We start from the raw sequence: 12,154 nt of genomic DNA, 5'->3' as shown, positions 1-12,154 counted from the left end.
AATCTGGAATAGAGGAAACAGGAGGTATTAACTCCATCATAAGAGGTCCAGTAGGAGACTTTCAAGGTGGAGCGGGGTATCTACTCATGGTCTAGGCTATACTCCTACCCTCCTCCTTCCACCCCTCGCAGGTTCTCCTGCTGACTGACACACCACTAACACAGACAGCTATTTCCTCCCCTTTAAAGCCTTCAAGCCTAAGATTATATTCTCATCAAGCCTAAGATTATACAAAACTAATTGAGGGTGTGGCTCATGCTTCCTCAGAAAGAGTAAGAGAAGAAAATAAATTAGGGGTCTCTAAGCAAGCATGTTGTATGACATGCAATATGGTCAGTCTCTGGTCTCTTTCCGGAAAACCAGGCCTCAGATTTGTACTAACCCCCTAACTCTTCCTTAGTCCTACTTCTTCAGTGCCCCAAACAGTTCTCAGTTCTTGCTTCTCCTTTGATGCTACTCCTCCCCTAGAGCACAGATGGACACCATCCTACAGTTAGCCACTCATCTTGTTGTCCTGGTCTATCCTGGATTCAGGGCAGAGGGTTGGGGTCTGCAGCTACGGCTGTGGAATTTGTCCACGACAGACCCTCGCCTGGAGACACCTGTCTCACAGCAAACAAATAAACAAACAAACAAAACATTCTGAAGACATCTGTAAAGGAAAGCTTCTATGCCTTGGAAGTAAACTGGTCTGTCTTCAAAAGCCCTCTCTCCAGCCTTTCCCACATGAACACAAGCCCCCACCCCCAGCTACCCTGATTGCCAGGGTTCTGGACAGTCCGTCATAGTTACAAATTGCACCTTACACATGAAAATGATCTCCCCATTAACTGTTTTAACTTCACGGAGATTCCAGAGCAGTACAACCAACTTGACCTTCAGCTCCTTAAAGGCAGAGACTATATGTCCCATAGTTGTAATCCCAGCACCCAGTAAAATATTGTCAAGAAAATTGATGTTAAATAAACGTTTAAAATGGCTTATTTCAATTAATCCATTCAGTATTCTATTAGAGCAGCCATTTCTCCAAAACTGGGTGAGACAGAGGGTACAGCTCAGACCTAAGATACTTTTGTTTTTTCTCATAGACCTATTTGCTGCAGGAAATTTCTGGGCCTCACCCTTCAGAATTTTAACCATGGCTGGGGCTCAGACACTGGCATGAGCATTCTGGAGTATCTGTCCTAACAATTAAGATATTATATAATTTGGAACCGAGCTTCAGTTGGAAGATTTCCTGGTTATTTTCTATGCGGATAGGAGGTGCCTTCACTTGCTTATTAAAACCTAAGTGTGAAGAGAAGGACAAGGCCCTGGGAGTACAAAGAAAAACCCATATCACTGTCTTAAGTAACAGTTTTTGTGTGTGCGTGCATGTGTCTATGTGTTTGGGTGAGGAAGGGATACCAGTTGTTTAATTTTTTTTTTTTCCTTTTTTAATGACAATTTTTGACCAGGGTTTCCATTTCTGCATCAACTCCCGGTCTCTGTTGTCTGTTTTTCACTCTAAAAGTGGATTGTGGCAATAGTGATGACAAGCTGGTTGCTGAAGTAAAAACGAAAAAAGAGAGGGTTTTGTTTTGTTTTGTTTTGTTTAAGAACCCAGTATTTAAAGCCTGGAACCATGAGAGGTCGCGAATCTTGCCAGGAACAGCAGAGTCCACACCATATGTGCGCCCAACCCTTTGCTAAGATGGGTCACAGAACCAGACTTGGCCAATCTCAGGCTTCTGAGTTTAACAAGTCAAACTGGCAAATGAATAGCCACCTGAGCCTCTTTTAATGCAGTGCCTGAGCGGCATCATTTGGGAGCCTCAATCCCTTGACCTATCCTAGAACTAACTCCTAGAACCCTCTACAGTTTAAGGGAATCTGAGTGCGTGAAGGGACCAGAAAAACCCAGGAAGTAGAGAAAAAACATTGACATGCCTAGAAGCGCCGAAACCCCCGTCTCATCACCAATTGGCTAGGGGTACCCGGGTCCCTGCCTGTGATTGGCTGCCCCCACAAACACACCGCCCCCTGGGCGAAGCCAACCTGGGCCCAGCCGGCCGCTCATTGGCTGCCGTCCCGCGAGCGGGGCCTAGAGCCGGGTGTAGTATCCTGGGAGCTGCGGGCTACTGGGCCTGCGCTGCCGGGCTTTGGGTTCTGGGCCTCTGCCGCTCTGTGGCCCTAAGTGCTGAGCTGCCGGGAACGGCAGCTTCTGACGCTAGGCCATTGGACGCTGCGGAACCAGGCTTCTTCACTTTGAGTTTCCGCCGCGAAGCGCCAGTCCGGGCCGAGGAGGGAGGTGGGTAGATAACTCTGCCTTTTCTGAAGTCAGATCCCGCACGCTCACTTTACCCCCACCCGCCCGCTGCCCTGGGGACCTGCCCAACGCCCTGTGGCCAGGCCAGGAGCTGCTCCCTGACTCCGGAGGTTACCGCCCGCCCCTCGACTCCCTTCCCGCTGGGGTCCTAACTGGAAGTCTTCCAGGCCCCGCCCCCTTCTCAAATGCACTTCTCAGACTCTCGCTGTACCCTACGGAAGGCACAGTCAAAGCAACCGAACGTTTAATTATTTGAATTTTCTCAAAGTAATTCATGTATAATAAAAAGTCAAACATTAAAGCAGGTCTTATTTTGAAGAGCAGTAACTACCCATCCCCAGATCTTTGCAGAGGCTGCCACTTTTAGTTTGTCCCCATTTAGATGTTTTTAGCACCCTGAATCAAAATAATACGCGTTCCACTGTATTTCTGGATTTATCATTTTGATATTTCTTTGCCTTACTTTCTTACTGCCACAATCTTGTCAATTTTCCATCGCTATTTTAGGTCTTCCATTTGTAGCTTTAAATAATAGGTATCAACTTCCATTTATTGTTTTATTGACTTTAGATGGTGTCTCTTAATGTCTCTACTGACTTAGCTAAGGATATTAACACATCCTCCACTTTCAATCTACTATCGGTTGGACCTCAACATTTACATTTAGTTTTCACGTATTCAACAAGTATTTGAGGCACTGTTCTTGGCACTGGGGAAATAGAAATGAACAAAACAGACAATGACCCTATCCACATGAAAAAGTTCTAGTATGGGAAGTAAGGCAATAGACGAATACATGACAAATGACGTCAAAAGCAGGATCATGTAGAAGTCATTTTCAGCTGGGAGAATAGCAGGCACCCAAATCAGGTAGATCGAATGGACGAGGGGTTTGCGGGAGTGTGTGGAAGTTTATTCCTTTGCCTAGCTGGGCACAGGTGCTGTTTCAAGGAGAGATCTTGTTAACCGGGAGCCAGGATAGATTATTTAGTAAGTTAGTGATTTACCAAAATGAGGTTTTAGGATACTGGATCCCACAGTTTGGTAGTGATAGTGGGAGGAAGAAACGCAGGAGGCAGGGAGTCTAGTGAGAAGGCATGCCCTGCCAATGGCATATCAGAGTCCTGCAAGATTTACTGCCCTGCTTCCTGCTTCCTGCTACTGGACTGCGCTAAACCACAGTGATTTTTCTCTCCTCTTGAATTTGTATTATACCTTAAAGCTAAAGAGGTTAAGAAATTTGCCCAAGATAGATGGCAGAGCCCCAAGCCAAACATCTGTAAAATGAGAACAATAATGGCCTCTGCCTAGGGTTGTGAAATAAACCAACTTAATTCATGTAAAGTGCTCAGAACAGTGCCTGGCGCATCATAGAACTGCTCAAAGAGTGCTTGCTTTTATTATTAATGTATGCTCTCAATTTACCTCACAAATGCTAAAAGGATTTTGGGTTTAGGAACTATTTCCTATGTCTAGCTGGTTAATTCATTCAACAAATATTTACTCAGCAATATCTGCATTGCAGGTGCTGTTTAGGTGCTGAGGATACAACAGGAACTAGGATCAACATGGCCCTTCCTTGTATAGATTCTAGCTGGTAACACAAACTAGCAAAGTGAATGAATAAATATTGCCAACTGAGCCAAGAGCCCGCCATTGACCAAGTTCCATGCCCATATGTGGCCCTGGCAAAAATCTCAGATTTCTTGCTGGTGTAGTGATTTCATCAATATGGGTATGATGATCATCAAATGATCTTTGTTTTAATCTCCAAGGGATGTTCTTTCATCTCTGCTTCTAACATATCACTAAAAGCTCAGAAGACTACCTTGACATCTTGGTGAATAATAAGTACGTTAGTGCTGGAGCAGTGGGCAGGAAAAGAACTGCTGTTTCCTTTACAGTTTTTGCATTTTAGTGTGCAACACAAGAAAACAAATTGAGCTTGTAGGCAATGGGCTTCTGGCATACTACTTTTTGACACTTTGAATTATATTAATGTAAATATAAACATACCAGAGAGTGAGGCTGGAGGTATTTATGGCCTTACTTCAGATACTGAAATACCACATTTTATGTGAACTTACCCAAGTTTAAGAGAAATAATGCTGATTTGTAGAGCATGATTGGAGTGGTAATGGTCAAGTAGAGCAAACCCAGAGGAAAATCAGAGTTGACCAAGTGAATGAAAACCGAGGACTCCCAATATTCACTCACTTAGGCATCCCCATTATCCCCTTCATGGTATGAGTAATGTGGCCCGTTCAGACCATGCACCCTTCAGTTGGAAAGGCCAATGCTTATTAAAGAAGGTCAGTAAAGGGTCAAAAGGAAGGTGGTTTTCCCCCAGAAATTAATTATTCCTGTTACTGATCTCTCTGTTCCTCTGTTACCTTTTTCTCTTATTTGTCTTTCTTTTCTTCTTCTCAGCCTTTACTACTTCTCCCTGGTTTCATTCATGTTCTGAGGAGGGTGTGAGAAGGAACCATGGATCCCACAGCCTTGGTGGAAGCCATTGTGGAAGAAGTGGCCTGTCCCATCTGTATGACCTTCCTGAGGGAGCCCATGAGCATTGACTGTGGCCACAGCTTCTGCCACAGCTGTCTCTCTGGACTCTGGGAGATCCCAGGAGAATCCCAGAACTGGGGTTACACCTGTCCCCTCTGTCGAGCTCCTGTCCAGCCAAGGAACCTGCGGCCTAACTGGCAGCTGGCCAATGTTGTAGAAAAAGTCCGTCTGCTAAGGCTACATCCAGGAATGGGGCTGAAGGGTGACCTGTGTGAGCGCCATGGGGAAAAGCTGAAGATGTTCTGCAAAGAGGATGTCCTGATAATGTGTGAGGCCTGCAGCCAGTCCCCAGAGCATGAGGCCCACAGTGTTGTGCCAATGGAGGATGTTGCCTGGGAGTACAAGGTGAGAGATGGAAGCTGGCCACTCCAGTCTAACCCCGGCCCCAAGTTGGCTGTTTCTAGATCAAGGGCTTGACCACCAGCACCACAGACTGAGAGCTAACTCCTTTGGTTCCTGACACCCACAGATCCCTGGAATCTGATACAGAGAGCTATACCTTTCCTTGTATTCATGACCTTCCTTGATTTCCTGCTCTCCCACTTCCTCTACACCTACATCCTAACAGGGCTCAATTCCTAACCCAAGGCTGATTTCAGTACTGAGAATGTGAAGGAAAACAGTTTGGGTTTTAACTGAGATTCTGGATGCCTTGGATGAGTTTAGGCATGAGGCTCTTATATAGATGGTCAAGGCTACACCTGACCTGCAAACTCCTCCTAGCAGTGCTGCAAGTAGTCATTTGGCATTGAATGGATCACTTCACTCCTTCATTTTATAGACAAAAGTGAGGCTTAGAAAGTTGAAAACATGGCAATTTATTTTAGAGGTGGAAAGAACTATGGGTGAGTCACAAGATTGAGAGAGGTCATCTAATATAATCTTCTCAGGTCCTTTCTGACTTCAGGTCCAGTTAGTGAAAGGAAGATCAGAGGCTGTGACTCAAGTCTTCTTGCTCTTTCTCCTCTCCCAAGTTTGTTTGACAAGTCATCTGTCACAAACCTGGGACTTCTTTTTTTGTAGCTAACCTCATCAACTTCCAGCTTCTGGGCTTCTCTTTACTCTTTCATCAGATGCCCATAATGACATCTTTATCGGAACCATTATCTCAGTGATTCTGTGATCCAGTGATCCAGCATTGGTCTCAACTCTCTTTTTTGGAGTTGAAATAGGAAGGTGAGAGTGTAAGACAAATTCCCTGAATTAGCTTTTTTCCTATATGGGAGGGATTTCTAAAACATGAAAAGTATTTACTAACTCATTCTGTTTTTGAGACTATTAGAAAAGGGAGATAGTATAACATAGGGGTAAAGGGCTGGATTAAATCCCAGCCCAACCATTTATTACCTGAATGACTTTGGGTAGGTCACCCTCTAAGCCTCAGTTTTCTTGTCTATAAAATAAGGTTAATACCAGCCTCAGAGGATTGTAAGTATCACATGCATATTTAGGGCTTAAAATATACCTGACACTTGATAAATTTTAACAAAATAGTTGCTATTTTGTTAAAATAGCAGAATTAAATGGTGTTTCTGCACAGTTTATGCTTTTCAGTAGAAATCCCTTGCATTACTATTCTAGGAAAGTGCTTCTTACCCTTAATAAGCATATGAACCACCTGGGAGATCCAGCTAAAATTGAGATTCTCATTTGGTAGGTCTAAAGTAAGGCCAAGATTCTGCATTTCTAACAAGCTCCTAGGTGATGTGGATGCTGCTGATCCACTTGAACCACATTTGGAGTAACAAGGTTCTGGCAGACAGTAAGATAAAAATAAATAAGATAAGGATAAAAATTGGCATGGAAAGGAAAGTCCAAGGTACTTTTCTGGAGAGGTTGGAAATGGACCTTTTCTTCCAGTTTACAGACATTTAGAGACTGTGGGAGTTGAAATGATTCTCAGCCCAGAGAGCTACCTCGGATGTCATCTGGGCAGAGTCTGCTTCCTCTGTGGCATTCCCTTTCCCCACAGCCTTCACTGTGTCCGGTTGCCTGAAGGACTCTGGTTCTCCCATAGCCTCCCAATGCTAGGAAGCCTAGGCTGCCGGAGGTGGCCTCATGAGGGTTTTGTCTCTTGCAGTGGGAACTTCATGAGGCCCTCGAACATCTGAAGAAAGAGCAAGAAGAGGCCTGGAAGCTTGAAGTTGGTGAAAGGAAACGAACTGCCACCTGGAAGGCAGGTTGCCTCGTGGGGAAAGGAGTTTGTGTCAGTCGTCCTGTGTGGTCCTGGAGCTGGCCTAGGGTAGCATTCTCATCTCTGTGAGGCAGAATGTGAGGCTTGAAATCACAGAGCCTAGGGTTCTAATCCCTGCTTTCTCTGTCCCAGGCCTTAGGTAGGCCATGTCACCTCTTAATTCCAGTTTCTCCATGGGGATGTAGGGATAACCTGTGGTCTTGTATCCTCATATATGAGAAAGGAAAAGCACATGCTCACGTGTGTCAGCTCACAGTGGCATGGCTTATATCATGCTTAGTAAAGCAGAGTTTCTCTTTCATTTTCCCAAGTTAGAGCATATTTGCTAAGAGTCTGGTTATTAAAATATTGTAAAATCACCTCTGAAATAAATTTGAGGCCAGTAAGTATCAAACTACTAGAACTTTTGATCAACAGAAAGTAACACTGAACCAATCTAAAACAGCATGTCGAACAGATATAATATCAACATGAAAAGGAACCACCTAACAGTGTAGTTAAGTTACACTGCCTTAGAGACTTAAATGTAACACATCTTGTCATTATTCTGAAAATGGAAAATAGTCTAGAGCATGTAGTATTAAGATAATATCCTGGACCCTACTGGAGTCAGTAAGAGTGACAATAGAGACCTAGAAGCATGTGGTGGAGCTGGGGGAACAGGAAGCTAGGAAAAATAGTATCCTTTATCTTTGCCCCTGCATAGCCTGTCATGTGGTTGGTACCATTGCAGAGTATGTGTGTATGCATATGTCAGTATGCTCGATACTGGGTGACTGAAAGTATCAGTGCTGATTTCTATCTTGGCTCCACAGATACAGGTGGAAACCCGAAAACAGAGTATTGTATGGGAGTTTGAAAAATACCAGCGATTACTAGAGAAAAAGCAGCCACCACATCGGCAGCTGGGGGCAGAGGTAGCAGCAGCTCTGGCCAGCCTACAGCGGGAGGCAGCGGAGACCATGCAGAAACTGGAGTTGAACCATAGCGAGCTCATCCAGCAGAGCCAGGTCCTGTGGAGGATGATTGCAGAGTTGAAAGAGAGGTCGCAGAGGCCTGTCCGCTGGATGTTGCAGGTGAGTAGTAGGTTTTCCTGGTAACCCTGAGTGACAGCTGAAGATAGACTGAGACTCCAGGAGAGAGCATCAGTTACCCTTCAGTAGGGACTGCCAGCCCTCTGCCAGCTGGTCATGGATCCTGTGTTTCCCCAGCTAATACCTGCTGTTTCCCTATCCCTGGCTGGTGGATGACCTGGTCTGTTGTAGCATCATAGGTGGGGCAGTGCTCAGGCAGCTCTGGCGTCATTCCAGGCCCTCTCCTCTAGCCCGAGAGTCTTGAGATGGAGCCTGAAGTTGGCCAGTTCAGCCAAAGCTCAGCCTGCTCTTCCATCCTTCCATAGGCTTCTCCTTACCTCTGCATGGCATCTCTCCATTCTTGGTATCTGTCTCCCTTCCCCTAGAGAAACTCCCTGCCAGTTCGATGTCTGTTCCCTCTGAGGAATAGCACATACTCAGATGCTGCATTTTTTTTTCTCCTTCCAGGATATTCAGGAAGTGTTAAACAGGTATGTTCTCACCCTTGGAGCCTCTAAGCAGCCCTGTAGGGGATAGTGAGGCCTAACTAGAGCTAGAAGTAGGGACGGAGCACAGACTCGGTGCACACAGAAAAGCAGGTGCTGGTCCACAGTCTCGTCCCACTTACATGGTAATGGCTAAGGAATCTTTGTTGATCTTTCCTTTTTCTTCTTTGTACTTGATCAAATGTATATCAAGTGAAGCTGTAAAATATATGGTTTCAAGTAGATTGCTCAAAGAGGATAAAAGACTGCCCGTGACTCCTTCATGTCCGACAGAAAATGTGTGCACTTCTTCCTCTCCCAGAATCAAATATACATCCAACCCTTCCCATAGCATGGGCATGCAGGTGTTCTCACCTCTGCACACAAACAGCTTGAGGCTCAGCCAAATAACCGTAACCATCATGTCTCTGCTTTGCTGGGGTTCACTATGTCCCTGGCCAAGCCCCTCTTCCCTGTACTAAGATAAGGCCCATGTGACAAAGCCGGGACTCCTGGCCCTGAGGTTCACCTTCCTCTACCAGGAGCAAATCTTGGAGCTTGCAGCAGCCAGAACCAGTCTCCCTGGAGTTGAAGACAGATTGCCGTGTGCTGGGGCTAAGAGAGATCCTGAAGACCTATGCAGGTAATGGATCCTGGGGGAGACTGTAGTGGACAGTGGGAGGGACCCCTCCCAGAGAAAGAAAATGGTTCAGTGCCCTCTGGGTGCTCCATTCAGCCTCACCCACTCATCATTGAGAAATCTGTGGCTGAATTTACCAGAGGGCCGTCACCCATGCCCCCTGGCCCTATATCACTGTTACCAACCAGGACCTTTTTTTCTAGCTGATGTGCGCTTGGATCCGGATACTGCTTACTCCCGTCTCATCGTGTCTGAGGACAGAAAACGTGTGCACTATGGAGACACCAACCAGAAACTGCCAGACAATCCTGAGAGGTTTTACCGCTATAATATCGTCCTGGGAAGCCAGTGCATCTCCTCAGGCCGGCACTACTGGGAGGTGGAGGTGGGAGACAGGTCTGAGTGGGGCCTGGGAGTATGTAAGCAAAATGTAGACCGGAAGGAGGTGGTCTACTTATCCCCCCACTATGGATTCTGGGTGATAAGGCTGAGGAAGGGAAATGAGTACCGAGCAGGCACTGATGAGTACCCCCTCCTGTCCTTGCCGGTCCCTCCTCGCCGGGTGGGAATCTTCGTGGATTATGAGGCCCATGACATTTCTTTCTACAATGTGACTGACTATGGCTCCCACATCTTCACTTTCCCCCGCTATCCCTTCCCTGGGCGCCTCCTGCCCTATTTTAGTCCTTGCTACAGCATTGGAACCAACAACACTGCTCCTCTGGCCATCTGCTCCCTGGATGGGGAGGACTAAGAAAGCTACCACCCTAACCAGAGAGGCCTTGGAATTGGGCCTGGCCCCCATGGGGCTTGGAGGACGCAGCCACTGACAGGTGTCCCCTGAAACTGAGCTGAGCCCAGTATTCAAGGATTCCTCTCTCTGATCCTTTGGTCTTTGCTACCAGGCTGAAGTCTGTCATGAAACCACTTATTTTAAAAAGCAGAGGCCCAGTCAAATGAGCATTGCATCCCATGAGGGAAGCATGACAGGGCTGATGGTGAGGATCAGAGCAGTTCTAAGGTGACTCGTTGGGGTAAGGATCGGGACTTTGTCCATGTAGTAGCCAACCACCCTCTTCCCTGATTCCTGTCCGGCGTCACAGTTCAGTCAGTGAGGATGATGAAGTAGATACAATCTTCAGGACACCGTTAGATGGGCTTTCCCAACAGGCCAAAAAAATGCTGCGCATACCCAGAGCTGGTTGTTGTGCTGAGGCCAGTCAGAGGATGCTTCCCCTGAGGTTTGCTATAACTAAGCAACCTTTATGTGACCCTCACCTTCTGACCTCCTGGCAAGAGAAATTCAGTGCAGCAGGGGGACACAGACCTGCCCAAGCCACCCCACTGCCGTTCCCTCTCTGAGCACAAGCTGGGCAAATCACTGTCCCTTGGACTCCAGGAGACCAGGGTCCTAGTCTTGCCTTTTTTCTCTAAGTGGCAGGATCAGAAAACCTGTGAGCTTTAGTTTGTATTTTCACTTTATGAATGAGGAAACTGAAATGGCCTTAAGGGAGCAAGTTATTTCTTTTTTTTTTGAGACAGAGTCTCGCTCTGTTGCCCAGGCTGGAGTGCAGTGGCACGATCTCGGCTCACTGCAGGCTCTGCCTCCTGGGTTCACGCCATTCTCCTGCCTCAGCTTCCCGAGCAGCTGGGACTACAGGCGCCCATCACCACGCCTGGCTCATTTTTTTGTATTTTTAGTAGAGACGGGGTTTCACCATGTTAGCTAGGATGGTCTCGATCTCCTGACCTCATGATCCGCCCTCCTCGGCCTCCCACAGTGCTGGGATTAGAGGCGTGAGCCACTGCGCCCGGCCCCTGGAGCAAGTTATTTCTTACAAAGCTGCTGAAGATAAGATTATCAAAATTATAAAGCATTTTTCACACTCAAATGAAACAAGGTTGACAAACTCACTTCGCAGGTCACATGCCTATACATCATTTATTATATTTGGGTCTGAAACTTCTCACATGTTTGGGAGGTTTTATGTGTCCTCATTGGGAAAATGGGTGTAATTCAGCATAAAACCTCATATGATTGTCCTGCCTCATGGAGCTGTTGTATAGATCCCAGATCCATCCCATGATTTGTTCCTGTCTGAGGCATAGAGGCAGGCAAGCCGTGGATTTTGCACATGGTGACCTTCCCACTGTGCCATGATACAGTCCGCATCTTATAGCAGTGCCTTTGTCTCAGGGCCTCTGCTGGCAGTCTAGACCTTTTGGGCAGAAAGGAGCTTCAAATGGCTGTGATAAGGAATATTAAAAATTGTGTTTCTACTTTAATTGTATTGGCTGTTCATGTCTGTAGGAGTTAAAATAGGCCAAACTAGAGAAATAAACGCATTCTGTCCACCATGCTTCCAGACTGCTTCTTTAGAATTAGTAGTAGAAGGGGAGAAGTTTCCATCAGCTGCTTGGAGGGGAATGAGCTAGTGAGTCACAGACCCTGGTGCTGGCCAAGGGTTGAGCCTGCCTCAATTAGAGGAGCATCTTTGTCAGGGGATTCACTGGGGCTAATTGAGAAGTAGGTCCCTAGGAAGGACTTCAGTTATGTCTGTGGACAATTGGCACAAAAGGGTTAAGGGAAAATCAATGTTGTTCTTTGGCTATTAAGACAAATCTTGGAAGGTTCCTAGAAACGGAGGATTGTTAGGTGATAAATTCATTCAAACTTAGAATGAAGGAAGGAATGAAATGGCCTCATTTGTAATGTACTCTTTTTGGTTAGTTTGATTGTTTTTTACATTTATAAGCCTGTTTGGGTATTCTGATTACTTGTTAGAAGACTCGTAAGGTTAAACAATCCATATTATTATAGATTGTCTGATTTTTAAAACCAGACAAGAAGATTGAAGCTCTAAGTGCCTGAAAACCCTTTTCTGC

The 12,154-nt window shown here is 46.1% G+C and overlaps 1 protein-coding gene across 1 annotated transcript; it reads left to right on the top strand.

The window, feature by feature from the left end:
* Nucleotides 1-2,033: 2,033 nt before the first annotated feature.
* Nucleotides 2,034-11,626, top strand: TRIM68 (tripartite motif containing 68). The gene is made up of 7 exons (XM_003804651.4): nt 2,034-2,290; nt 4,739-5,221; nt 6,957-7,052; nt 7,886-8,146; nt 8,612-8,634; nt 9,171-9,271; nt 9,472-11,626. The coding sequence occupies exons 2-7, from the start codon at nt 4,796-4,798 to the stop codon at nt 10,020-10,022; spliced, it is 1,458 nt and encodes a 485-aa protein (XP_003804699.1). The 5' UTR covers nt 2,034-2,290; nt 4,739-4,795; the 3' UTR covers nt 10,023-11,626.
* Nucleotides 11,627-12,154: the final 528 nt, after the last annotated feature.

The sequence above is a fragment of the Pan paniscus genome, chromosome 9 (genome assembly GCF_029289425.2).
Source record: "Pan paniscus chromosome 9, NHGRI_mPanPan1-v2.0_pri, whole genome shotgun sequence".
Lineage (NCBI taxonomy): Eukaryota > Metazoa > Chordata > Mammalia > Primates > Hominidae > Pan > Pan paniscus.
Note: the sequence above shows the minus strand (reverse complement) of the source record. Positions and strands in the feature narration are given on the sequence as shown.

Excerpts from the sequence above, each read along its gene's own strand:
- TRIM68 (XM_003804651.4), top strand. The coding sequence starts at position 4,796 with ATGGATCCCACAGCCTTGGTGGAAGCCATTGTGGAAGAAGTGGCCTGT. Across the intron at positions 5,222-6,956 it reads ATGTTGCCTGGGAGTACAAG|TGGGAACTTCATGAGGCCCT; the intron begins GTGAGAGATGGA and ends TGTCTCTTGCAG. Across the intron at positions 8,635-9,170 it reads ATTCAGGAAGTGTTAAACAG|GAGCAAATCTTGGAGCTTGC; the intron begins GTATGTTCTCAC and ends TTCCTCTACCAG.